Source organism: Tamandua tetradactyla, chromosome 13, assembly GCF_023851605.1.
Source record: "Tamandua tetradactyla isolate mTamTet1 chromosome 13, mTamTet1.pri, whole genome shotgun sequence".
Classification (NCBI taxonomy): domain Eukaryota; kingdom Metazoa; phylum Chordata; class Mammalia; order Pilosa; family Myrmecophagidae; genus Tamandua; species Tamandua tetradactyla.
Genome location: NC_135339.1, coordinates 52,052,813 through 52,080,210, shown reverse-complemented (window position 1 = coordinate 52,080,210; position 27,398 = coordinate 52,052,813). Strand labels below are relative to the sequence as shown.

At 48.4% G+C, this 27,398-nt stretch overlaps 3 protein-coding genes across 17 annotated transcripts in view; all 3 read left to right on the top strand.

Moving 5' to 3' along the window:
• EXOC6 (exocyst complex component 6) overlaps positions 1-8,924 on the top strand; it is a 250,477-nt gene extending 241,553 nt beyond the window's left edge. For 3 of the 15 annotated variants that reach the window (XM_077125426.1, XM_077125425.1, XM_077125424.1), the window contains 2 exons: positions 6,092-6,204; positions 7,520-8,924. In XM_077125426.1, coding sequence (XP_076981541.1) covers positions 6,092-6,204; positions 7,520-7,652 — 246 coding nt within the window. In that variant the 3' untranslated portion in view covers positions 7,653-8,924. Of the gene's footprint in view, positions 1-3,984; positions 4,222-6,091; positions 6,205-7,519 lie in introns of those variants that run through there. The other 12 variants (XM_077125415.1, XM_077125423.1, XM_077125421.1 and 9 more) reach the window with 7 other exon arrangements.
• Positions 8,925-9,650: 726 nt separating this feature from the next.
• Positions 9,651-18,307, top strand: CYP26C1 (cytochrome P450 family 26 subfamily C member 1). The gene is made up of 6 exons (XM_077124393.1): positions 9,651-10,672; positions 11,170-11,394; positions 11,930-12,205; positions 13,600-13,755; positions 15,685-16,014; positions 17,930-18,307. The coding sequence occupies exons 1-6, from the start codon at positions 10,469-10,471 to the stop codon at positions 18,305-18,307; spliced, it is 1,569 nt and encodes a 522-aa protein (XP_076980508.1). The 5' UTR covers positions 9,651-10,468.
• A 4,814-nt stretch (positions 18,308-23,121) lies between these two features.
• On the top strand, positions 23,122-27,099 carry CYP26A1 (cytochrome P450 family 26 subfamily A member 1). The gene is made up of 7 exons (XM_077124392.1): positions 23,122-23,335; positions 23,486-23,710; positions 23,965-24,255; positions 24,352-24,510; positions 24,925-25,059; positions 25,638-25,790; positions 26,069-27,099. The coding sequence occupies exons 1-7, from the start codon at positions 23,147-23,149 to the stop codon at positions 26,408-26,410; spliced, it is 1,494 nt and encodes a 497-aa protein (XP_076980507.1). The 5' UTR covers positions 23,122-23,146; the 3' UTR covers positions 26,411-27,099.
• Positions 27,100-27,398: the final 299 nt, after the last annotated feature.

Here is a 27,398-nt window from a genome sequence, read left to right as displayed (position 1 = left end):
AAGGACAAGTATTTCTTTCTTAAAGCTGTATTAGGGTTTAGGATTTTTGTTGCTGTTGTTTAAATCTCTGAAGCACTCTAGGAACCCTGGCCTGGCCTTTTTGTTTTGGAGGCAAAGGGAAAATGATCTCCTGTTTTACTTTTGGAATCTGCAAGGCAACCCTGAGGTCCCAGGTGGATTTGGTGTTTGGAAAAGAGAACTTTGGGGGACTAAGGCCGACCCTGAGCCCCCAGGTCACTGTTCACATTTACAAAAGCAAACGTGGTATCCCCAGTTGCTTTTCACTTGAGGTTGGCTTAATTTTATTTATCTTCTGTCTTGGGTCACTGCCCCTGAAGTACTTCAAAAGCAAAAACCAAAAGACCCAAAACAAAGAAAGCTAAACCAGAGTCGAGGAAAAAATGACCTGGTACACTGGGATCACTTTTACAAAGGCAAAAAGTCACTTCAAGGGTTCCATAGAACAGCTTTAAGTCCCCCTAGATTCATCGTGTCATTTGTGCAGAGTGATTTCAACAGGTCTTAGACCCCAAGTTTCTTGATGAATGTAAACTGGCAATGAAACTGTAAGATGGGAAGTGGTCAGCAAGCATGCACTGATACAAATGGATTCTTTGGTTGTTTTTAAGTGCTATATTGAGCATATAAAAGGGACCACCCATGCAATCATTTCTTTCCTTAAGCTGATCTTTTTGTTTGCTGGACACACAGGAAATGCTAAGGAAGTGAAACTTACAACTCATTTACAAATATTGGCATAAATTCACTTTATATTATCAGATTAGTTATGAAGGGTATTTTTGAATCCTTGGTGAAGAAAATTAGGATACTAATTTCAGATAATCTTATAAATCATGATGTGATAGAATTGAGGAGCATTATTTTGTTATTCATTTATGAATGATCTATATTTTACTTACTTCCCAAAAGGATTTAAGATTGAATTACTTTGACTATTGGAACAAACCCATTTATAGAATTTAATACCAATTTCTCATTATAACCTGCCTGGCTGAATAAGTAATTGTAAAATTGCTTTTGGATGATCTGTGGAAGATTTTTGGTTTTGTTCATGTTTGATCTACAACTTTGTATTTCAGGTCTGTGTGTTAACTAATAAATTCACTTCTTAAGACCATGTTTTATTGTTTCTTTACAAGACAAAGAGATTTTGTGTAACTAATAATAAGCTTATAACTTGGGTTCTACCATCCGAAGGAAGCAAAACTTGAGAGAGAGAACTGAGGTTTTCTATAATTGAGTTGTCTAGTATTAGACCATAGTTTGTATCCTGTGAAACCTGACCAAGAGGTTTGAGAAGTAGTCCCCCAAGGCAGGGACTGTGGTGTGAAATGAAGGTGTCAGTGGTTATACCCGGCGGTACCTAAGTTCCCTCTTCCCTTCTCGTCCTACTGTGGCTTGAGAGCAACCACATTCTCTTTAGGTCACCCCAGTCAGATACCATGGCACTGCTTGGTCAGTATGGACATGGACAGCAGACTGTGAAAATGGGTTCAGTCTGTGAAATATGGCTGGCATAGTGTGGGGTAGGACTCATGACTAAAGTCCCCGTTTTGTCTTACATCCTTTACTTCAATAGAACTGTATTTTAAAAAATGAAAAAGGACCTTGAAATTGTTATGGATGAGAGATACTTGTAGACCATTAGGAAATATTGGTGCTTCTTTCTCTAGGAAGATCACTTAACTCAATTAATATTAGACTCAATCTTTTATCATGAGGGAATCTATTCTTGTTACCAGTGCCCACATGAAAGTCTGTGAGAGATGGAGGGAAATCATTTGTCTGCAGGGCTGCATTGACATGTTTCCGAGAGCTATCAGCATAAGCCAAAGCAGTTTGTATTGCGGTCATTTTTTGTACATGTAAAGCCTAAGAAGCAGCTCCAAAGTAAACTTGGACTCATGGTCTGGTATTATCAATCATTTGGTTATTTTTTATATATCTACTGGATGTTTACACTATACTGGACACACTATATGAGTTTCCCTTCCTGGCTTTGTGAAGTTTGTTTCTTTTTATTTGTGCCAACAATTTTGTGCATTCGAAAAAACCTTACCTACGTGGTGTCTTAGTTTCCCAGCTGCTAAAACAAATAGCATTCAGTGGGTTGGCTTAACCACAGGATCTTACTCATGGTTTCAGAGGCTAGAAGGCTTGCTTCCTCCTGAGTCAGCATCTTATGTCTGACCAGCAATCTTGTTGGGGTTCGTTGGCATTTCAGTTTCATGGAAATGCACATGGCAGGTATTTAATCCTTTCTCATTTTATCCTCTCTTTTTCTTCCATTAACGTCCGGCTTCTGGCTGCTCCCTGTGGCTTACTCTTCTTTGTCTTATTTCCTTTGATTATAAGAACTCTAGCCATATTGGATTAAGGCTCATCCTCATTCAGTTGGAGCACACCTTAACTAATAACAACTTCAAAGGTCCTTTTGCAAATGTGTTCGTACCCACAGGACCAGGGATGGGGACCTGAACATGCCTGCAGGGGACATGATTCAGTTCCCAGCACATGGGAACAAGAAAGCAGAATATGAGATCAACATGTTGGCTGGCCCTATCTTTTTTCCCTACCAACATTCGTCCATTCTTTGGGGCATAGACACTGAAATGGTCAAGTATATAGCCATTTGATAGCGATCACCAGCTCTTACTTGCAAGATAAATCAGTGGCTTCTATCTTATTTGATATTAAACTAATAATAACTTCCTCATGTGCTACTGTTGTTTACTAAGATTTTGTGCAATAGATTTTTTTCTTTGTAATTTCTTTGTTTCCATCAAAATGACACTTGTTTTATTGTTGACTCTCTGCCTCTGCAACTATGATGTAAGCTCCTTGAGGAAAGGGATTTTATCTCATTTACTTCTGTATCTCTGATGCCTACACTGTATCAGCACTTGATAAGTGGGCAATCAAATATTTGTTGACTGAACAAGTGAATCTTATCTAGGTCTTTGACCCTTTTATCTACATTAGTAATGTATTTCTAGCCATTAATGTTCCAAATTTACTTAGCTTTCCACATATACCCACAAGATAACCATGCACATATGCATTTCATATTAATGTAAATATGAAAGAATATACATTTGTCTACATGTGGGCAGGTGGGTTAAATTTTGTGGTTCCTGAATTCCAAATAACAGGTATAGGTACTCCCCCTACCCCATCCTGAGGGTGGCCTAGACTTACTAACTTGCTTCTGAATAGAGGAGGGAAAGGGAAAAACAGTAACTTTGCAGTGGAGAAACCTGGTGAACACTACATTAGCCGAGTGACAGAGGTGAACCTCCCAAGTAGTGAGTGTCACGGGATCCCAAGTACTCCCAATGTGATACATGTTGCGGGCACTTCACCAGCATCGTCTTCCTTCCAAAAACCCATAATCCCAATAAGCAATTCACAAAGCTGGATTGGGGCACATTCTGCAAGATATCTGGCCTCATGACTGTCAAGGCCATAAAAACAAGGAAGACTGGGGCACTGTCACAGGTCAGGGGAGTCTGGGGAGGCATGACAACCAAATGCTGCGTGGTATCAGGAATGGTCCTGGAACAGAAAGAAGACACTCGTGGAAACACTGGCAAAATCCAAATCAATGCTAGAGTGAACAGTAGTATACGAGTGTCATTTGTTTACTGTTTACAAATGTACCAAAGTAACGTAAGATGACAACAGAAGGAAACTGGGTGAGGGGTATATATATCTAACTTTTCTATAAATCTAAAATTATCACAGAATAAAAAAAAATTTCAGGAAAAAAATTTTGTGTTTCCTATAATTTCTAGTGATAAGAGATTTGCATCTGAGTTTCTGACCATATGTGAAAACTGTAAGCAAAGTATTTCTTTATCTAGGAAAGTCTGTTTTTGTGCTGTAGAACCAATTTTGTATTCACATTGAGTTGATACAGAGTTTTAATTAAGTATGCTCCTCCTTTTTACTACCTGTCAATAGGTCAGCCCAAGAGAGAAATGGCCTTATTTAAAAACCTGCTTCGTCTTCTGTATCACAAAGGATACGTCACAAATGCCTTTCAGAAAGGAAGGAAGATTACAGCCAGTGTATTAAGTGTTTACTTTCTGATGACTGTGTGTACACACACACGCATGTGTGCAAACACATAATGCACCTGAAAGAGGAATACCTTCAAATGAGGCTTTTGCTAACAACTCTGTGAAGGGTGTTTGTTATTAAAATATATTTAAATAAATAAATATAAACTTTATTTCTAACTGTAGTTAACACATGTCCATTGTGGAATGTTGTGAAAATAAAGAAGAAAATAACGGTTGTTTGTAATTCTAAACAAATAACATTTCTTAACATTTTCTCAAATATTTTTCTAGTCTTTTTTGAAGGGTTTTTATGTAATTGAAGTAGCAACATTTATCATAGGCATCTTCTCAAGTTATTTAAAATTTTGTTAACACTAATTTTAATAGCCATATAATATTTATCATGTGGCTATATCTCACTATTTTACTTTATCTTAATATTGAGAATTTAGGTTGTTTTCAGATTTTTTTAATTCTTTGGAAATTAATGTCTTTGTGCATAAGCTTTTGTCTATATTTATTGTTGTTAGCACAAGTGAGAGATTCCTAGAAGTGGGATAACTGAGCCAAAGGGATTGCCCATTTTTTTTAAAGTCCTTAAATATATATATTGCATAGCCACATTCCAGAGACATTTTACCAAGTTACATTCTCACCATCTCACCATCTTTGTGAAAAGAGAGAAAAACATACTTTTTGCCAAACGGTAGTCAAAAATTAAACAGAACTTTAAGTTCTCTTTTAGTTTTCAGGCAGTATATTCCTTAACATTGTCTCAGTTTAGTTTCTGTACCCGTGTTTCAAATTTTGGTACTACTTGAATGTTATCTTGACTGTAAGAAAATAGAATGGCTTTTAGTATTAGTAATTAAATATTTTCATTACAGTGTAATGGAAATATTTTCATTACAGTGTAAATTGGAATAGGAAGTGCCAAACAAGTTCCTTACCTTTCTTAGGAAGAACTAGTTTCTTGTGACCTTTCTTTAGATGGTTTAATCACCAGAAGTTTTATCCTTCTGGTGAATTGGCCCACATATAGAGATGTGTGCCAGTGAATTGGCCCACATATCCTGTGAGTAAATGCAAATGCTTCCTTTATTTGAAAGCAAAAACTAATAGATGCCTTAATCATAAAACAAAATGTAAGAATGAAGACTGAAGGAAGGTAGTTAAGTAAAGTGTTTAGCTCTCTGAAACAATTCAAATAGGGATAGGAAGTTGGTTTTAAATGGCTTAAAGGGGATTAGGGCTTTAAAGTTGGATAAGGAGTTTGGTGCTTTGGTTTAGGCCCTGCACTGCTTTTAAAAGATTACTTCTATATTTGACAACAGTTCTAACTGGAGATTATAAAGCAAATAGTCAATTTTAAGGTACCTCAGAAAACAAGAGGGTTTCTTTTGTTGTTGTTGTTTGTTTATACAAATGAAGCCCTCATTTCATAACACTACTGAGGATCTGTCACCAGGAGAATCCAGCAGAGGTTGTTTAATGCCCTTAATTGAGATTATCTGAGCTTTTGGTTTAAATTACTTCGGGAAAAGTTTTGATGCAAATGGCTTCTGTGAAAGGTAAACATACTTACCTCTAATGCAAAAAGGTTCAACTTAAGGTCTTTTAAATTCTTCATATATTTAGTAGCACCAAATTCTTCTCAATTTAATTTGGACACAGACTGAATAATGTATAAAGGTTAAATATATCAATACAAATGTAAAGTATATTCTAACAGGGTTTTCATTATTTTGTAATTATTTGAAAATACAACGAAGTATTTTATTGGAAAAGCTATTCCTGACAATTTTAGTAATTTCTAATGAAAAAAGTGAGTACTATTTTGGTCGTAAAGTACAGTGAATGAAGTTGTAAAAATGAGTTTCCTTATTCTGTTCCATCTAAGAAGTAGTACATATTAAAATGGATCAAAAATATCATATACTTGGTTAATGTATTAGCTGTGGTAAATAATCAAAAGTTGGTTTAACATTTTCCCCTATCTTCCTTAGCTCCTTGATTTGTTTATGGTTTGGGATTGGTCTACTTATCTAGCTGATTATGGACAGCCAACTTCTAAATACCTTCGGGTGAATCCAAACACAGCCCTTACTCTTTTGGAGAAGTGAGTATATTCTGAAAACTTTTTTGTAAAATATTTAGGAGTTTTTGATTCAGTGATAAAATGAACAGCCAGATATTTCTGTCAAAAGAGAAAAGTCCAAAGGAAGCTTACAAAAATAAACCTCTTTCTTGTCCTTCAGGGTTAGTGTGGTTTTATAGCCAATTGCTGTTAATGTTGATAGGAACAAAACATTTTTCCCATTGTATACTGAACAGCAGGCTTAATTGGCCTTAAAAATATGTTTGTAGGAGATATAAGTGAGAATTGGAGCTCATAAAATATATATATATATATATATATATAAAACAGAAAAGAAGGTATTTTATAAAATGTGGTCAAGAATTGGCATGGGGCGGGCCACAGTGGCTCAGCAGGCAAGAATGCTTGCCTGCCATGCCAGAGGACCTGGGTTCGATTCCCGGTGCCTGCCCATGTTAAAAAAAAAAAAGAAAGAAAGAATTGGCATGATTGGGCCAGCCACGGTGGTTCAGCAGGCAAGAACTCTTGCCTGCCATGCCAGAGGACCCAGGTTCGATTCCCGGTGCCTGCCCATGTAAAAAAAAAAAAAAATTGGCATGATTATCACCAGTGCCATCTAAATCCTAGTGTTATGGGCTTGGGCTCTTTGCAGGTAGAGAAATATGTGATTTGAAAAAAAATCATATAATAAAAACTGATGTAACAGGACATTTACTGTTGCATCTTGTCCAACTACAAATAACATTAATTTATGTGTTCCTTTTCCCACTCATCATGTGGCAGATTTTCTCTTTGCTTAATCATATTTCACCATCACTATTTTAAGTATCACTATTACATTTTTTAATTTTTGAAATAAATTTATTATTTTGTCAACATTTCAAAATATCTGTGGCATATTTGACTTGAGAGGACAAAAGGAACTGTTAAAAATAAATGTAAAGTTGTTTTACAATGCCATGAAACACCACTGAGGTAAAAAAAGCCCCTCTGTTTTAAAATTTTCTAATACTATTTTTCCTTTCACCTTGTCTTGCTGTGAATGTGATTTGCAGAGTCCATAGAGGGTATGTATTTTAGCATATTTTATGGAATGATATTAGAAATAGTATGATATTTTAGATTTGCATACTAATACAAAAACACATCTTCAGATAGATATAAAATAAAGCTGCTAAAGTTTGTGCATTTGCTATCTGTAAATTTATTAGTACCTATTTTAGTTGAATCATGTTTTTCAAGCTTTGAATGAGATAATTCAGAGCACGCTGAGATACTTGTGACAATGTAGCTTTTAATTTACTTTTACTAAGTTGTCGTTTATCTGTATTTCTAGGATGAAAGATACTAGCAAAAAGAACAATATATTTGCTCAGTTTAGGAAGAATGATCGAGACAAGCAGAAGTTAATAGAGACAGTCATGAAACAGCTGAGAAGTTTGGTGAATGGTATGTCCCAGCACACATAGGCTTCACATTTTCTGATCTCAAATTGACACCAAATCTGTGATTCAAAATTGATCTCTAATTTTGTCATGATCCCTAATCTAGTCATGATATTGAAATTTGTGTGCTGAATTAAAAAATATAGTGGAGAAAATACACTGGTTAGGGCCTAAACAAGAAAGAATGATAACATAAAATCATTTATATGGATTTTTAAATAATTGAATACTATTTTGTATGTGGAAAATGTGACAATTTTTTTTTTGACTTTTTGGGGGAAAAGGCAAAACTATAAAATATAAATCACATAAAAAATTGTATATGAAACTGATTGTAAATATATTTTTTTAAATTGTGCCTCTACTTATAAGTTTGTTGGTGTTGTTTCTATTTAGACTTGAATGATTTCCTGGTTTTTTTCATCTGGTTTTGGAATGCAGTCATATCTGATATGAAAGTATTTCACTGTCATTTTGTGACTTTAACTTTTATTTTCAATTCAGTGTAGACTAAAATTTCTAATTCTGCTGATTCTGAGGGGGACATAGACAAATCTTTAAAGTTCCCTGAAATCAAACATAATTTGACTCATTAAAACTGTAAATTATTTGTTCTCCTTTGACAGTTTACTTTAAAAGTGTTTTGATTTTCTAAAGATGCAGCATTTCTGCTCAGGGGTTAATATTTCTGCCTGTATTGTTTGTAGCTGACTGCATTCTAGGATTTGTTTGGTTCGAGTTAAAAGGGAGACAAGAACTGGGCAAAACACTTCAGTTGTAGCCTGTGCTAAGGGAGATATGCTCCTACACACGGAAGTTACCACAGGGGTCAGGTTACCTTTTTCAAAAAGCAGGTCATGGTACCATATCCTGACTGCAGAAACAAGCCAAGCCAAGAGAACTCTGGAAAACCTGAAAGCATTGTACATTTTCCTTTGTATAAATTACCATAGTCCAAATTTGGTAATGTATCTCATCCTTATTTTCTTTTCATTGTGTTTATGCTGAATATTCCCTTTGCATTTCAGAATTTATGCCCGTAAGAAACTTATACTTCACTCTGTAAAATAAGTGTAAAGAATTATATGTATAGTTCCTGATTTTTTCTTGAAATATTAAAAAGGTTGAGCAGGTTATTGAAAATGCATTGCTAATTGTATCTGTTCAGAGCTTCCTGATTTAAAATAACTGCTTCAGAAAAGACAAGTTTTCCTTAGTTTTGGAATGGGAGTGGCACCAAAACAAAGAAAATAAGCATTTGTTCTCTTGACCATCTCTGACCCTGAAGTATTTCATATACATACATCATACATATATATATGTTTTTTTTTTTACATGGGAAACATGGCAATTATTAAGAGAGGAGCAGTGACCACCTAGCTTTCTTTGAAGACTCTGGAATGTAGCTGTCCTTGCGTGCCTTACCCAGCCCTGCAGGGCACCTGGGATGTACCCCTGGTTTGGCTGAAGCGTCGCGGTCCAGGGATTGCGAGCACCGCAGCCTTTGCCGCGCCTCACTGTAGACCCTCGGCTGTGATGATCTTGAGGAGTACCCTTTGCTCTCCCCAATAATACAAACACCCTGCACTTGCCCCCACCCCAGGTTATGCCGCTCCCACAAGGACGCGCGAGTCCTGGAGTGTTTGAATCCCTAGGACTGGACACAGTAATCCCGAGACGGAACAGTGTAGGCCAACGGGTTTCCGAGAGGAAGGGAGCGAACGGTGAATTCGGTCAGTGAAACCCAAATGCGCCCGAGTTAATATGCTCCTCGTGGGCATAGGATATCTCTGTGAAGCTTTGGACAACAGTGAAATTGCTTCTTTCTTTTTTTTGAAGATTCTCTAATAAGTGGTAGATTAGATAAGGGGGTGGGGTTGAGAATCTGGGCATTCCTCAGTTCAGGCAGGCTATCCCTAATAGGTGTTTGCAATGTCTAGCAGGCATCGAGGGACAAGGAGAATCCGAGCATTAATCCTGGGGTGGCAGGGGGAGAGCACCTAGTATCTCGGAAAGTGAAGCTCTCAGAGCTAGCAATCAGAGATGGGTCTAGCTCTTAGCGGCGCACAAGCCCGCGGCTGCTCAGCGCGCTAGGCTCGCCCATCCGCCAGGCTCCTGCTAAAATCCTGGCGTGAAACCGCTGCCCGCCCCTTCCCCGGGGAATCTTCGCGGAGCCTGGCCCATAGCCCAACCCGAGCTGCCGTTCCCTACCTAGAGCCCCTGGGTGAGCACGCCGTGCCCACCGTCTCCAATCACTACCTCTGCCTGCAGCACTTTAAATATGCATAGGCATGTCACGTCGTGTGAACCGGGATCCGTCTGTAGGGGGAAAGAGACAATATCTAATATAAAGGTGTCCAGAGTGGACTGAGAAGGGTTAAACCACAGGAGAAGAGAGGGAGGCGGGGCGGGGGTCTACAGTCCCGGTGGTCGCAGCGGTGAGTTGCTCCTCTCTTTCCTCTCCACTACTTCTACCCAGGAAGTGCTGACGGGGCTCGGGGGCATTCTCGAGTGTTGACACTTGGGGGAGGAGGTGGGAACCCATTGTCAGGGGCCCGGAGGCAGCGGCACCCCCGCGAAAGACATATTTTGTCCCTCGAGCCTTCAGACTCCGGAAAACCTGAGCGCGTCCGCCACGAGGTAGACATGTTCCTTAAGGGCGCACGATCACTGCCGCCTTCCACTCACAGTCTGTAGCTCGGCGCCCTCCTTGTCCGAGGTTATAAATCTCGGGTGACCTCCAGACCCCAGGCCCTTTCAGGGGCAACAGGTGATCCCAGCGCGCCGTCCAAGCCCCAGCTCTTTTGCGCTCCCCGGGGCCTGGCGCTCACTGGATCGCGATGTTTCCCTGGGGGCTGAGTTTTCTTTCGGTGCTGGGGGCAGCCGGCACAGCTCTCCTTTGCGCCGGCCTGCTACTCAGCCTGTCCCAGCATCTTTGGACCCTCCGCTGGACGCTGAGCCGGGACCCGGCTTCCGCCCTGCCCCTGCCCAAGGGCTCCATGGGTTGGCCCTTCTTCGGGGAAACGCTGCATTGGTTAGTTCAGGTGAGCAGTCCATCGTTCCCGTACCCCAGTTTGGCCTCTTCTTCCCCGGGTCCCGCTGAATTCTCCTCGCTGGTCCCTTCCGTCGTCCAGGGTTCCCCCGGGAGCGCAGCGCAGCGCAGCGCAGCCCTCTGCTGCGTCTAGCTGCTCACTGCCCTCTCGAGGAGATCGCACAGTCTCCAGAGTCCTCCCCAGCACAACTTAAACTGGCCGGGTCGCAACGTGGGGGTGAACAAGAAAGAGTTCTGGGAAGGGATCTGAGGAGTATCACCTGATGTCCTGCAAGATCGGGAGCCAGCGTCCGGGCCGAGAACCCTCAGGAACAGGAGCATCGCTATTTCCCCACAGGGTAGTCGAGAGGCCCTGTGTTGAAAGTGCTCTGTAAAGAGTGACGCATCAACCTGAGGCAGGGAGTTATTAAGGAACACCTGGGAGGTCTGGGCTAAATCCGGGCTGAGGCCGCTGTTGCCCCGGCCCACCTCCATCCGTCTCGCTCGCAGGGCTCCCGATTCCATAGCTCCCGCCGCGAGCGCTACGGGATGGTGTTCAAGACGCACCTGTTGGGAAGGCCAGTGATCCGCGTGAGCGGCGCCGAGAACGTGCGCACTATCCTGCTGGGCGAGCACCGCTTGGTGCGCAGTCAGTGGCCGCAGAGTGCGCACATCCTGCTGGGCTCGCACACGCTGCTCAGCGCGGATGGCGAGCCGCACCGTCGGCGGCGCAAGGTGAGTGGAAGTCAAAAGAAGGGGCCCTCGAATCGTGGGAACCGCGGTTCCCGGGCACCTGCTGTGGGCCAGGCTAGGACCAGGTTCTGAGGGTATACTGTCAACAAGGCCGGGGCCTTTAGCTAAAAAGTGAGTAGCTTTTGGACCATTGCCTTACTTTCTCCGGCTTCGGTCTTTTAAGGCCAGGACTGGGACTAAATAGTCCTTCCAGTTCTGACTTGTATGACTGTGATACCAGAAGCTTTGGAGAACCAGACTTGAAGAGGGGTCAGGAAGACTTCTTGGAGAAGGGAGCAGTTGGAACCTACATGGATGGGAAGGGCTTTTGTATGCTATAGTAGACAAGAGGCATGGCGTGCGCAAAAGCCAACGAGTTTAGGTCATAAGAGGCATGGCGTGCGCAAAAGCCAACGAGTTTACGTCCGGGTCGCTAGAAGGGGAGGAAGGGACTGAAATTGGCCTTCTGGCTCCTCTGGAATCGCAGAGTAGAGGAGACCTGACCGCTGCCAGAGCTGAGCCGCTGCGCTCTCCACAGCTCCTGGCACGAGTGTTTAGCCGCGCGGCCCTGGAGCGCTACGTGCCGCGTCTGCAGGGGGCGATGCAGCGCGAGGTGCGCTCCTGGTGCTCAGCCCGCCGGCCCGTCGCTGTCTATGAGGCCACCAAGGCGCTCACCTTTCGCATGGCCGCGCGCATCCTACTCGGGCTGCGCCTAGACGAGGCGCAGTGCTCAGAGCTGGCCCGAACCTTTGAGCAGCTCGTGGAGAATCTCTTCTCGCTGCCTCTGGACGTGCCCTTCAGCGGCCTGCGCAAGGTACCGCCGCCCTGGCTCAAGATGCCCAGAGCCGGGGCCCCAGACCTTAACCCTCGGGGTTTCACGGAGCAAACGGGTCTCCCATACCGAGAGGGACTCGCGTCATCTCTGCCGAGGTCGCAGGCGCGGCTCAAGGTGGAGAGACGACGTGGTGCAGCGGTGAGCTCCGGGGCCGGCCTCTGCCCTGACTCACTGTGTGACCGAGGGAGGCCACACACCCTCTTTGGGCCGCGCCTGCCGGGACGTGCTCCAGCCCCAGGAGACGCGCGCTTCCCGAGATTGGGTCTTAGTGGCGGGGCCCCGCCAGTCGGCCTGACTCCTCTCAGGGCGGCGCCTCCCAGCCGGGCCTCCTTCTCCTCCTCGGAAGCCCGTGCTGCTGCAGAACCGGCGGGAGCACAAGGGCCGCAGACACGCCCCGACCCAGCCCGGCGCCAGCCCCGGATAGAAAGGGGCGGATGCCGGCTCCCAACCCGCGGCCCTGGGTTCTCCTGATTAGAGAACCATGGCCCTAAGACTTCACAGCGACGGGTGGAGCCCAGAGTGCAACTGAAAGGCCCCAACCTATTCTCCCTCTTCCCCTGAGCTGGGGCTTCTCACTGTGCAGATTCCCTGGTTTTCAGTTACCTGAATAAAAATCATAAATAGTTATAAAGGGGCATGCTGTGAGCTGAGCATCTTAGACACATTGGCTGATCCAATACTTCCAGCTTGCAAAGGGTATTATTCCCATTTTTTGGATGAAGAAACTGAGGTTCAGAGAGGTTAAAGGCCTTGCCCCAAATCATGCAGCTAGTAGGCACTATATGCAGGATTTTAATTCAGATCCTCTCTGGCTCCAAAACCCAAGTTCAACTAAAATGCTTCCCTAAGCTGACACAGTCCTGCTTTTGCTTATACTTGCTCCCTGAACCCCGGAGGGACACCCTGGCCCTCTTCCCAGTCCCCTTTCCGGAGATTAAGCTTAGAACATCCAAGAGTGTCCCCTAAGCCAGAGCTTTCCTGGGGGCTTCGGGGTCCCCCTTCCTCCTCTCTGCACTGGTGCCGAGCATTCCTGCCTAGGGAGGAGGGAAAGGGCAATGGGCTGACCCCAACCCTGACTGGGCTGTGTGATTTGGCAATCACTTAGTCCCTTTGAGCATCACCATCCTCCCCTCAGGATTGACAGTAAGGACCTGCCTTGCCTCAGAGGAGGCTTGTAATAAGAGCAAATGATGTTTGGTGGTAGTGGACAAATTTCTGACTATTTATTGAACCCCTACTATGTGCCATGCACAAAGCTAGGCTGGGAGACAGCAAGTGGATCTTGGCAGAGCCAGTATGGCCCCAGGGAATGTTTTCAGGGTAGATGCCCCTGAGCCTTCCTGCCCCACTTCCCTTCTCTCCTGGGGCATCAGGGCATCCGAGCACGGGACCAGCTGCATCAGCACCTGGAGGAAGCTATTGCAGAGAAGCTTCGTGAGGACAAGGCTGCAGAGCCAGGTGACGCTCTCCACCTGATTATCCACACTGCCAGGGAGCTCGGCCGCGAGCTTTCAGTGCAGGAACTGAAGGTAGGTGGAGGGAATCCTGTCCTCTTTTCATCTGCATTTCCAGTAGGTCTCTCTACACATAAAGTACGCCTCTACAGAAGCTGCAGCCCCAGATCCACATCCTGTTTGACCCCACTGTGAGCCAGAGGCACTCTTCAGGGTGAGGGTAAAAGGGACACCTGAGTTCCAGTCTCGGCTCAGCCACACCCACCAGCCATGTGGCCTTCTTACCCCTACTGGGCCCTCAGTAGCCGTGGTCAGGCATAAATCTTAGGCCCCTCCTTATAGGTTCTGGCCACAAGCTGTACCCCCGGCCCCCACTCCCTCCATGTGCTTCTCTCTTGCTTTGTGCCTTTGCCTCTGCAGTTTCCCTGCCTGGATGTCCTTTCTACTCCTTTTCTCTCCAAACCCTAGAGAACTCAGGGTCAAATTCTACATCCTCCCCTCTCCACACCCAAATCAACATTCTCCTTCCATCAGCCACCATGTTTCTTTAATGCCTGTGATCTTGTGTCCTACCCTAGTTTGACCACTGTGAAATCTCCTGGAGAACTAGGACCCTTTCTAATGTATGTATAGAGCACATGCAGTGGGGGCAAGGAGAGGAGCTTTGGAATAGACCCTGGCCCCTGCTTTAGAATCCAGAATGGTCGGGGTGGGGGGAGGAGAAGGTTAGAAATGGGAAGACCTACATCCTTTCATAAGTTCCTGTCTCTTCTCTGGGCCTGTTTCTCCCTTTCCAGTAGCCAGTCACTAAAAGGTGGAGTTTAGCCTTAGTTTTTTTCTCTGTAGAACGGGGCTAATAATCTCTATCCTGACTCTAAGATGGTAGTGAAGTTGAGAGGAGCCAAGTGGGTTAGAAGGTATAACCAATGGGTTCATGAATACCGGGGAAGCCCGTGAATGAGAATGGCTCTGGGCGTGGAAGAGGAGTGGTGTGAGAAGGAGTGGACAGTCCCTATAACCCTGGCATGACTAGGGAGGGAGTGACCAGTGCCAACACCCTACAGTTTTTCAGGAAGGGACCCTCTGGCCAGGAATGTTCAGTTCTAGTTTGGGTTTCAGGGGCAGGTCAGGCTGGCTAGACTGGTCAGGGAGGATGTTGATGCCCTAGGGCATCTCTCCTGGCTCCTCATCTTGAGCATGGCAGGCAGCTGTAGTTTGATGTGGCAGGTGCAGAGCGGGGAGGGGTACACACTCATCATCAAGAATCAGTGCATAAAGACAAATTGTGGGTGCTGCAGGGAAGAAACCTGGTATTGGGAGGGCAGAGGCAGCAAGTGAAGCCACCTGACCTCCTCCGCTGCCCTTCCTGGGCAGAGGAAACAAGGCAGAAGTTTAGTGACTCACTGGGACCCTTCCAGTCAGCGGAGGCCAGAAGCCATGATGCCTACTTTGGTGCGAAGCTGGTGCTGATGCTGCGGGCGGCACAGTCTGTCCCGCTACGGCCATCGCCAGGACGCCCAGCTGGGGTTGGAGGCGGCACTACGAAGTGGTTAAGAGCACTGGACTGTCGAGCCCGACTATTGGGACTGTCAGCTGTAGGGACGTTGAGCATGTGACTTAACCTCTACGTGTCTCAGTTTCCAACCCTGTAAAACAAGATCAGGGATTGCGCCCCCCCAGGGTTGAGGTGAGAATTAAATGAGTAAAGCACTAAAATAATGCACGGAGTAAGTTCTGGCATTATGTCCCATAACCCTTCCTAGGTAGATGGATGGATCCTGGTTTTTGCCCATTAATATATGTGACTTTCCCAAGTGGCAGACTTGGGATTCAATCGACTGCCGGACCCGCGCTCCTAGCCGCCACGATGGCACATCCCAGTTCGCCAGCCTTTGCGCAGGGGTAAATGTAGGCCCCTTCCGCCCCCTCAATGGAGCTAGCAGGCCAGGGCCCCACCTAACTCCACTGAAAGGAGGCTGAGCATCGTCTGGGGCTATCTTACAGGAGTCTGCTGTGGAGCTTCTCTTCGCCGCCTTTTTTACCACGGCCAGTGCCAGCACCTCCCTCGTCTTGCTGCTAATGCAGCACCCGGCGGCCATCGTCAATATCCGGCAGGAGCTGGCTGCTCAGGGGCTGTGGCGCACAGGCGGCTGCGAATCCCGGGCGGTGCTGGGCGGCGCGGGGCACGAGTTCGACTGCGGCTGCGAATCCGACCTCAGCCTTGCGGCGCTGGGTCGTCTACGCTACGTCGACTGCGTGGTCAAAGAGGTGCTGCGCCTTCTGCCGCCGGTGTCCGGGGGCTACCGCACAGCACTGCGCACCTTTGAGCTCGACGTAAGTGCGCCGCGCCCACTCGGCAGCCGGCCTGCTGCAGCCTGTTGCGGCACCGGGCTGGAGGGTGAAGGGGAGGGGAGGCGAGGGGGACCAGGACGACGAGGACCCTCCCCTTCCCCTCTCGCAGCCTCTGCTTTCCCGTGTGTAAAATGGGCGGAGCCTGGTTCCACGGATCCCCGGTTGAGGGCGCAAAGCCTCCTATCTGGTGAGCAGGCAGGACCAGAGACCTCGCACGTTTCGGTCTGGGGCAGTGGCCCGCGTCCGTAACTCAAATAGAGCTAAGTTTTAGAACAAAAACATAACTCCCCCCTCGCAGTCTCCCCATCTCCCTCCCCTCCAGCCACAGCCAGTGAGTCTGGGCGGGGAGCAAAGAGGGACCCGTAGTATGACCCGAACCCATCCCCTCTGACTCCCTCACAAGAGCAAGAGGCCGATCCTTGTTACCAGTCCAGGGCTGAGACTAAATTCCAGGGAAGCGAGGGAATTAAAATATGGGGTAAAATTTCTTAACATTAAGAAATCCTTGGACTGGACAGGGTTAAGGTCTAGGCCTAGTTCCGGCTCTATGTGACCTTGGGCAGTTCCCACTCTGGGCCTCAGTTTACCCTCTGAAAGTAGGTTGTCAGTTTTATTCGGTTCTCTCACTTTCTAAATGAAGTGGGGCTACTGGGTGCAGTGTCTGCATCGGGAGTGGTGCTGGTATGGACAGCGCACTGATGTCACTGGGTGACTCCAGGCAGAGAGGACACCTTCACCCCTGACCCTACTTTAAACAGAAGCATCCATGGCACATTGTGTCCAAGTTGTGGGGACTCCGAAGGGACTGGGATTCTGCTCTGGAGGAGCTTGATATACAGCATCATCCCAATTGTGCTGTGAAGAAGAGTGATCTGCTGTGCTGGGTGACACTAAAACATTTTGGGAACTGAGGTTTGAAGTGGAGCAGTGAAGGGTTGGGATGGGGACTGTATGCCAGATGCTTAGTCGGGGAATTCAGACTTCAGTCTGCAGGTACTGGGGTGCTGGAGACAAGACCTTAGGGGAACTGAGGGAAAGGAGCACAGAACTATGGAGGATGAGCACAGGGTGAGGGTGTTTGCCATCCTCTACTTTAAAGATGGGAAAATTGTGGTTCAGAGAGGGGAGACAGAGAGACTCAAGTGATTCCAAAATGTTCTGTCCCCACCTTAAGAGTCTTAGACTGGACACTCTGGAGCTGGCTGAGGAAAAGGTAGCAGGATAGGACACTAGAAATCACATAAAAAAGAACAATGCCTGAAAAAGCTGGGAGTGGGCAGACTGAACCTGGAAACTGCCTTCCAACATTTGAAGGACTCCCCAGTTTAATTCTCACGTGCACCTTCTTGAAGTGTGGCCACCAGATCTGAATATTATTCTTCAGGCCATGGATAGGAAGGAAGGTCAGGTTGACAGCTTTCAATTAAATGCAAGGAGTTTCATAATTGAGCAGAACATAAAGGAATCTGGGTCTCTGTCATTTGCATTGTTCCTGCTCAGGCAGCTGGTAGATGGACAGAATTTAGGTCTCCTGCCTAATATCAGAAGCAAAAAAAGAGACAAAAACAAAACACGAGAGCATAAATAATAGACCCTATTTACCGAACATGGACTTATGTGTCAGGTCCTTTATTAGAATCCTCACAACAAAGTGCACATTTATGTCCTCATTTTAATGAATAAGAAGCAGAGTCTCAGAGATTGACTAAAAGACCGAAGTCACGCAGCTCACCAGAGAAGCAGCTGAGACTGGAATGCCGTGCTCCTCTGGCTTCCGGTGTAGACGCACGTTCTTGCCAGTCCTCTGAAGCTTGTTTGCTAAACCTGGGGCGCAGGGTCGGTTGGATCCTGTTTCCAGGTGCCTCACGGTCAGGCCCGTCTTTTTGCCTCCCCTCAGGGCTACCAGATCCCGAAGGGCTGGAGCGTGATGTATAGCATCCGCGATACGCACGAGACTGCCGCGGTTTACCATAGCCCGCCCGAGGGCTTCGACCCAGAGCGCTTCCGAACCGCGCACGAAGATGCGCGGGGTGCTGCCGGCCGCTTCCATTACATCCCGTTTGGCGGCGGTGCGCGCAGCTGTCTTGGCCAGGAACTAGCGCAGGCCGTGCTGAAGTTGCTCGCTGTGGAGCTGGTGCGCACCGCACACTGGGAGCTGGCCACGCCCGCCTTCCCCGCCATGCAGACCGTACCCATTGTGCACCCAGTGGACGGGCTGCAGCTCTTTTTCCGACCGCTCGTGCCTTCGGCGGCGCCGGATGGGCTACGCCTCTGACCCGCTGCGCTACGGGACACGGCTTGGCCAGTGGCTGCGGCGCGCGCGCAGCACCGCCCATCTGTGGTTTCCCAGTGTCGAATCCTGCGCCCCCTCACTGGCTCGCTCATTTAACCAACACTGACCGGACGCGGCTCTGTGCCGGGCTCTGAGGGAGGCGGAGTGGGGGAACAAGCTGTGAGCCATCACCCAGGCCGGTGGGAAGGCGCCTGAGTAAAAGTAGTGGGCTAAACCTCTGAAGTACCTCCCAGCCTTCCACAGCGGGGTTGGAGGGGACAGATCTTCACCGGGAGCTTCCCAGGCCTCACCTTCCCTCTTTTTAGTTCCTGGAGGGCGCGGAGAGGATTGCGCCTTGCGGAACCCCGCCAGAGACCTGGCGCACGCGGCAGAATCGGCAACTCCTGCGGGGACCCCAGGGGCGTGACCCTGGCCTGGCTTTGGACCTTAGCAGGACACGCGGAGAGGGCGTCCAAAGGAAGGTCCCCGAGGGCAGCTGGCCTGGCCTTGGGTGCCGAGATTCGAAGGCAATTTAGAATTACGGGCGCTTCCAGGGCTCAGCACCACCGGGGGAAAAAAATCCCACTTTCAGAACGCGTTGAATCTCTCCATTTATAATGCAGAGAATAGGTATATCAGGATGCATATGAGGCAGGATTGTTTTCATGCAAGGTTGAGTAGTTAATCAGGGAGATTTGGGGTGTTTTTACTAAAAACACGAGAAATGAAATGGCAGCTGCTCTTTGGTGGAAAGTTGCAGGAGGATGAGGGGGGTTGGGGGAAAGACCGCCTTTCCCAGTGTGCGGCCTGAGATTGGGGCCAGGAGCTGGGGCAAGGCTGGACCCCAGCCTCCTGAGCAGCCTGTGGAAGCTGTGTGGGGAATTATCTCAGGGATAGCTGGCCTCAGGAACCTTCGGGATTTCTGCTTCAGTCTACCTCTCTATTATAGGGGAGAAACTGAAGAGCAAGGGAGGAGAATGACTCCCCCAGGAGCCAGCAGTAGACTCTGGCTCCTGGACTCCCCCCAGTGCTCTCCCCCACCCCGTCTTTTCCCCCAGCCCCAGCCCCAGCCTCTGACCTGTAGCCACCATGAAGGACTCATCAACCCTTTTTTTTTTTTTTTTTTTTTTTTTTTTTTAAGAGAGAGGGAGGAAAGGAAGGAAAGACAGAGAAGGAAGGAAGGATGGAAGGAAGGAAGGGAGGAAGAAAGGGAAACATTTTCTTGTTTTATTATATTTTGTTTTGTTTGTTTGTTTTTACATGGGCTGGGGCCGGGAATCGAACCGGGGTCCTCCGGCACGGCAGGCAAGCACTCTTGCCCGCTGAGCCACCGCGGCCCGCCCTCATTCATAGTGATCCCTCATCTGGATCAAGAGCTCTCTGGGTCTCTCCATCACTGAGATTCCCACTAGTGTTTAAATGAAAGCTAGAGCCTGTGCGCTATCGTTTCCACAACCCACTTCAGCCTGCCCACCTACCCTTCTGACAGGCACAGGCGTCTGGTCAAGACAGTGAGCCCAGGGAAGTTGCCGCCCAGGCCTGAGCTGACCCCTTAGTGAACCAGAAGGAAGCTGGTGCCCTCCTGACCTTATGCTTAAGGTGGAAGCCGGGGCCAGAAAGAAGGGAGGACGCAGCAGGCGTGTGTCCCTTCCACGCTCAGCTGACACTGCCATAACCTCCATCCAGGGCAATTCATCACCCACTGCGGACAACGCGCCCGGCGCCAGGCCCTGGGGTCGGCCGGCGCCGGAGGCGGCAACGTCGGGCAGGACGCGGGCTTGCCCTCAGGGCGCTCCTGAGGCTGCGCAGAACACTGCGCGTCCCGAGAGGCCGGTTACCGGCCTGAGCAGCGCTGCAGCAGCACCCGGCCCTCGGGGTTGATTCTGATTTGCTGAAGGAAGGAAACACGGGGAAGAAGGAAATGTAGACTCGGAAACAGTAGAACTGGTTGGAGCAAACTGCTCTGAGATCTGGACTAACTATAAACCCCTGCAGGGAGACTCCAACTTTAATTTTCCGTTGACACATCACATTAAATAATTCCAATGAATATCAGAGGTCCTGTGGAGCACTGGATTCCTCTGGGGAAGAAGCACACGTGTTTCTTGCCCTCCTGGACTTGACACACTCGTGAAGAAGGAAGACAATAGGTCAAGGGGCAAACAAAAGACCAAGAATGTCAGATGTGATTAGTGCTGGGAAGAAAATAAAACAGGGGAAGCAATAGAGTGCCTGTGGACTAAGCTTGGCTGGGTGGGTGATGAAGTGACCTGCCGAAAGGGAGTCCCAAGCACAGGGAACAGCAGGCAGAGAAGCCCTGAGGCAGAAATGAATGTGTTCAAGAGATAAGAGGATGAGGGGGTTGAAGAAAGAAATGCGGGGACTCGGGTACTTCAGTTGCCTTAGCTCATCCACTCCTGTCCACCTTCTGGGTTCTGATTCCCATCCACCCCCAAATAAAAACCTACAGCCCCCTCTTCCACCCTTAGCAACCGGGAAGCTGTCTTTTGGAAGCATTTTCGCAACATTTTATTTTCCAGGGAACCAAACCCCCTTCCTGCCCACAACCACCCAAGAAACCTTGATGAGTTCTTAGATCAAAGTTCGGTTGGTAATTTATTGACACCCTCCTCCAACTCCCTTTCAAGATGTTCTTTAATGATCTCTTTCACTTTTTCCCGTTTAATCCTTTCCTGCCAGACACCTGGGTCAGCGGCGATGGGCAGATAGATAAAAAAATTTAAAAAAAAAATTTTTTTTTTCCTTTGGTGATTTCCAGCGCGCAGGCCCAGCTCATCTTGTGACCCGGCGCACGCTGAACTTGGCAAGGTGGCCCCACAGAGTTCACTCGGATGTCATGGCCCAGCCTGCAGGGGTCACAGGCGGGTCAGGCCCAGGACTGGGAATGGGCCCCAGGTCACGCTCCCGCTCGACAGTTTTGCTTACCGGCCTGAGGCACTGTCCAGAAAGGGCTGAGACTTTACCTCTAGCGCGACTCGCCTCGGTTTCTTCCTATACCCAGTTGAGCTCGCACTGTTTACAGTCACCAGATGAGATGATAAAGGGAAAGCCCCTTCCGCAGAGCCTCTGAGACGCCCAACAGGTTTATGGGGCGACACTGGCTCCCCGAATTATGCCCTTTGGCGACCACGGCATCTAGAGTTGCCCAGAGGACGCGGGTCCCTAAGACCTCCGCAAACATTTTGCGACCCCGGTAGGTTTCGAGAGGACCGCGGGAGGATCACGTATTTAACAGCTCTCAGGAATGAAGATTTTCCCATTACCAAGGGACGCTTTCCGCGAGCTCCTGCGAGAGCCGGTGTTCTGTTTTAAACAAACGGAACGCAATTCCGCTTTGTTTTCCGCGCCCCTGGTGCGCTCACATCGAGGGAGCATGTGGCCATGACTGGACTGAAGCGGTGAGGCTCCGCAAAGTGGGAAGCCCGGGAGCGCACACGCGCGTCCCGCACTGCGCGGCTTCCATGCGTTGGCTGCAGTCACAGCTGATTATAGTTGGGCAGAGGCCAGGAGACCCCAGCTCCTAGGCAAATCCCCCAAACTTCCCATTAGCGGCTGGCGGAGGCCTGGGTTGAGGGTCGAGCGCCCCTCCCACCTGGGGTGGGGTGGGGTGCAGTGGCCTTTCGCTGGGTGGGACTGGGATAGCAAAGGAAGGCTCCAACGCACTGCGCCTAGGCCACCGGGGTAACTCAGCCTAGCGTGCGTAGAACTGGGAGCGGTATTTGTGACCAGACGCCTCTTTTGAGAACTCACAACTACCCAGAGGGGTTACAAGCAGAAAATTGTCGCCCCCATATTAAGAAGGAGGAAACGGGTACAACGATGTACGGTGACTTTCCCAAGGTCACGCAAATAAAGGTGGAGTCAGGACTCCCGGGCTTTTCTTTCTCTATCTTCATCTCCGTAACCTGTCAGGGCTAAAGACCCTCTTCCCGGTTACCTAGCCAGGGCCACAAACCCCAGGGCTCACCGAATGGGATCGCGGGACAGGGCGCTGACTGTCACGTCGCAGATGAAATTGCCCTTGTGGTTTCCCACTTGGGTTTCAAGTTGGGGGCCAGGCTTGTGCAGAGTTACACCTGTTATCTTGAGGGACCTGGAGGATATCTTGTATCCTCAAGTAGGAAAGTCCGAGGCTTAATGAGTGCCAATCCGCACGCGGAGGTCGGGGAGCCTGGGTCCACGACTTGGTAGTCACGCCTGACACCCCGTGTTCCCGCTGGAGTCCTAGCCCTGGGTTCTTCTGTAGGGTCTTTAGAAGAGTAGGGAGGCCTGCGTCTTTCTCCGCGTTCTGGACCTCAGGGTCCTATCTGTGGGACAACAAAGCTGGACAGTCCTTGAAAGCACTTCCCACTGCTTCCTCAACAGGTGGAAGGGAGCCCACGTGGCGTCTGTGAATGCAAAGCCGGTGAAGGCAGCTCTGAGCTGGGACAATCCATCCGACCCGGCAGGAGGGATTCCAAAGAGACCGCCCGGGAAATCCAGGACTTGGAGTTCCTGCCCGGCCAGAACCTCTACAGGCTTCCGCCGCCTTCTGGAAGCTCGGCACACCTTGGATGGGGGAGGTGGGCTGCTCCTAGCCCGGCACCCCAGGAGGCCACCACGCCGTCTCGGCCTCTGCGCGGAACAAACGGTTAACGATTTTGGGCAGCGCCTCGCGGGGGGAGGAGCCAGGGGCCCAATCCGCAATTAAAGATGAACTTTGGGTGAACTAATTGACCAAGGTAACGTGGGCAGCAACCTGGACCGCCTATAAAGCTGGCGCGCGGCGGGGTTCGGAGAACTTGTGGCGGCAGCAGGTGGCGCGGGAGGCCGCGGTGCGCCATGGGGCTCCCTGCTCTGCTGGCCAGCGCGCTCTGCACCTTCGTCCTACCGCTGCTGCTCTTCCTGGCCGCAATCAAGCTATGGGACCTGTACTGTGTGAGCAGCCGCGACCGCAGCTGCGCCCTGCCCCTGCCCCCCGGGACTATGGGTTTCCCCTTCTTTGGGGAAACGCTGCAGATGGTACTGCAGGTAAGGGAGCTTGGGGTGGGACAGGACAATTCCTCGGCTCCGGGCTTCCCCGGGAGGGAGGTGACTACTGCTAGGAGCAGCGCAGCCCGTGGCTTGGCGCTCCTCGGCGCCCCCTCACGCCAGCCTCTCTCCTCTGCGTTCATCTCGCAGCGGAGGAAGTTCCTGCAGATGAAGCGGAGGAAATACGGTTTCATCTACAAGACGCATCTGTTCGGGCGGCCCACAGTGCGGGTGATGGGTGCAGACAACGTGCGGCGCATCTTGCTCGGGGAGCACCGGCTGGTGTCGGTCCACTGGCCGGCGTCGGTGCGCACCATCCTGGGCTCCGGCTGCCTCTCCAACCTGCACGACTCCTCGCACAAGCAGCGCAAGAAGGTGAGCGCGGGGTGGCGGCCGACTGGACAGGGAGGGGAACACCCCCCCCCCCCCGGAGGGGTTCAAGCAGATCGATGCTGGGTGAACAGCAGCAGCGTGAAGCATCGGCTAGGACCCTCTCCAACCCCAGTTTAGCTTTCCCAGCCAGGACGCGGCTTGGTTCTGGAGGGGTTGCACGCGGCTGGAAGGGGACTCCGGAGACGAGAAGGGCGGGTAGGGCCCGGGCTTAACGCTGTCCCCTTCTGTGGTCTCAGGTTATCATGCGGGCCTTCAGCCGCGAAGCGCTCCAGTGTTACGTGCCGGTGATTACCGAAGAAGTGGGTATCTGCTTGGAGAGATGGCTGACCTGCGGCGATCGCGGCCTCCTGGTCTACCCAGAAGTGAAGCGTCTTATGTTCCGCATCGCCATGCGCATCCTACTGGGCTGCGAGCCTCCACTGGCGGGCGGTGGGGAGGCTGAGCAGCAGCTGGTGGAGGCCTTTGAGGAGATGACTCGCAATCTTTTCTCGTTGCCCATCGACGTGCCCTTCAGCGGGTTGTACAGGGTAAGGGCAGCAAGCCGGGTGCGGAGCTAGGGGCGCGGGAGCCCGGGAGCCCGGCCGCCCCGCGTCTGCTTACAGCCGCGCACTCTCTGCGCTCAGGGCTTGAAGGCACGAAACCTCATCCACTCGCGCATCGAGGAGAACATTCGCGCCAAGATCTGCGGGCTGCGGACAACCGAGACAGGCAGGGACTGCAAAGACGCGTTGCAGCTGTTGATTGAGCACTCGTGGGAGAGGGGAGAGAGGCTAGACATGCAGGTGAGTGGCAGATTCGGAAGAGGCACTAGGAAACTTGGTCCGCAGAGCGTCCCCGCGCCCCTCCGGGTTTTCAAATGGGAAATGAAATGTGCAAAGTGTGAATAAATAATCTTGGGCAATTTAAGTAGAATTAAGTGTTTAATCCACGGGTTCCGGGTAGGGTAGGGATCTTAATCGCTTTAGCTCTACTGCTCTAGTTGAACTAAAGGGACTGCATTTTGCTTAGCTCTGCCAGATTTGGCCGTGGAGCATTTATGATGTAGCTTTCCTTGATTTTTTTTTTTTCCGTCGGCAGAACTTTCAGCCCTTCGAGTCTTCCCTCCAGAACCCTCAGCTAGGCTGTAATTGCTCTGTAACAAGCTGCCTGGAGATTGCATTTTCTCTTTAAAAACATTCATTTGATTCCATTCTTAGGCACTAAAGCAATCTTCAACTGAACTCCTTTTTGGGGGACACGAAACCACGGCCAGTGCAGCTACATCTCTGATCACTTACCTGGGGCTGTACCCACATGTACTCCAGAAAGTGCGAGAGGAGCTGAAGAGTAAGGTAGGGGGAATCTGGGAGTTGGCTTTTAGGTAAAGAAATTCAGCTGCAACCTAGCAAACTTCCCAATAAGAAAGCTGCCTTGCTGAGTATTTTGAAAATAGTAGGCCAAGGGGTGCCTGGGCTGGTGGGGAGAGAGAATGAACTTGGTGAATAAACAGGAAGGAATCTTGAGCCTCTGAGCTGCGATCCCACCACCTTGGACAGAGTTTGACCTAGTACTCCCTCCCTCCTCTTGCCTCCTTTTAGAAGCTTGGAGATTTCAGATAGGTTCTACTTCCTTGGATTTGTATGTTCAAAAGAGCAAACGGCAAACTCCTATCTGCCGGGTGTGGGCAGGCAGTGGTGATGCTGAGGGGAGAAGCTGGGCGGTTCCAACCGGTGACAGTGTTCTCTTGGAATTGTAAATAGTGGGTTTCGTGGGAGGGGTGGAGGCAAATGGTCACTAGCTTCTCACTGCTCCCCCCCCCCCCATCGAGGGGCCCTTTGGACTTCGCCGCCACTTAAACTGTTTACGTCTGCTGGGCTGATTTTATTGGAGCACTGTATAACTGTTCACCTCTGTGTGACTGTTTTGATAGGGTTTACTCTGCAAGAACAATCACGACAACAAGTTGAACATGGAAATGTTGGAGCAGCTTAAATACACTGGGTGTGTTATTAAAGAGACCCTGCGACTGAATCCCCCAGTTCCAGGAGGGTTTCGGGTTGCTCTTAAGACTTTTGAATTAAGTGTAAGTCTAACATTTCGCCCTTTTCCCTGTCTTTGGTTGTGGTTTCAAACCTTCCCTTTACTTCCCGTGCACTGGCTTAATTAAATTCCTTATGTTTTTGATAACTTCGTCCTGCCCCATGTGGATGCATGCTTTAGCAACCTGCAGGTCTCAATCTCCTCTCTCTGTCTCTTAACTCATACATTCCCCCCCCCCCCCGAAGATATCAGTGATAGCTTTTTGTTGTTGAAAGTTAAATTCCAGTGGGTCAGCTCTTGGGACTTCATAATCTTTTGCAGGGATACCAGATTCCCAAGGGCTGGAACGTTATCTACAGTATCTGTGATACTCACGACGTGGCAGACATCTTCACCAACAAGGAGGAATTCAATCCTGACCGGTTTATGCTGCCTCCCCCGGAGGATGCGTCCAGGTTCAGCTTCATTCCGTTTGGAGGAGGCCTCAGGAGCTGCGTAGGAAAAGAGTTTGCAAAAATTCTCCTCAAAATATTTACAGTGGAGCTGGCCAGGCGTTGTGACTGGCGGCTTCTAAATGGGCCTCCTACGATGAAAACCGGTCCCACGGTGTACCCTGTGGACAATCTCCCCACACGATTCACCCATTTTCAGGGAAAAATCTGATCGGCATAAATGTCCAAATCTTGGACTTATTTGATGTGTACATATGAGTTTTTATATAGTGTTGTGTCGACTTTATTATATTTAATTCCTAAATGTATATTATAATATTTATGTGTCTCTATGATAGTGTCCCAGTCTTCAAATATTAAAATAATAAATTTGTATGATTTCCAAATAGAGTAAATTTCTAAAGTGCTTTTCTTGTATTTAGGATTCCTGTGGAAGAAAACTCATCAATTGAATATATGCCCTTGAAGTATTTAACCAGATTCCTAAATGTTTGCATAGGTTTGTTTGTATCAGTGTATACCTATTTTCTGTGAGGAAAAAAACCTTAGCTGTTTTTTCTCCCTCAACAGTTATTGGGGGAAATGTGTGTGTGTGTGTGCGTGTGTGTATGTACACCTATTAGTCCAAAGGTAACTTTGTAAACTCTTCTAAATTACTGTTTGGAAAATCTATCAAAAAGTTCATTAAAAATTTTTTTTGGTTTTAATTTAGGGAAAGATGTATCTGTAAAAGTAATGCTTTGAAAACAGTCATTTTTTAATATAATACTTTCAGCCCATCTAACACTTAATAAATATAATACATCCAAGTTGTCAATAGTCCCAGAGCTGTTTTCTGAAGTTAAGGTTTTTAAAGAAGATAAGCCAGTCACTCCAATTATGAACAGTTATTAACCAAGATGAAGCAAAAAAATAAAAATAAAAATAAAAATAAATCACTGGTGAGTCACCTTTACTCAGAAGTTCCATCTGTAAACAGTATTGAGAAAGGCAAATCTCTGGTTTAGATAAGTGAGTTCAGGTTTTCTTTATTCAAAATAAGGCAGGAAGAGTAGATTTAGGGAAGTGACAGATAAAGTTTTTATCTATCCCAGGCAGTAGGGTGTGAGCCTGACATGGCTGATAAAATGGCCCAGTCATGACCCGGTGAACCATGGCTAACCTCCCCGAAAGCACAGTTTTGTCACATTTCTGACCCT

Bases quoted from the DNA above. Each gene is read 5' to 3' on its own strand.
- CYP26C1 (XM_077124393.1), top strand. From the start codon at position 10,469: ATGTTTCCCTGGGGGCTGAGTTTTCTTTCGGTGCTGGGGGCAGCCGGC. The intron at 10,673-11,169 runs GTGAGCAGTCCA...TCTCGCTCGCAG, and splicing joins CGCTGCATTGGTTAGTTCAG to GGCTCCCGATTCCATAGCTC. The intron at 16,015-17,929 runs GTAAGTGCGCCG...GCCTCCCCTCAG, and splicing joins TGCGCACCTTTGAGCTCGAC to GGCTACCAGATCCCGAAGGG.
- CYP26A1 (XM_077124392.1), top strand. From the start codon at position 23,147: ATGGGGCTCCCTGCTCTGCTGGCCAGCGCGCTCTGCACCTTCGTCCTA. The intron at 23,336-23,485 runs GTAAGGGAGCTT...TTCATCTCGCAG, and splicing joins CGCTGCAGATGGTACTGCAG to CGGAGGAAGTTCCTGCAGAT. The intron at 25,060-25,637 runs GTAGGGGGAATC...CTGTTTTGATAG, and splicing joins GAGAGGAGCTGAAGAGTAAG to GGTTTACTCTGCAAGAACAA.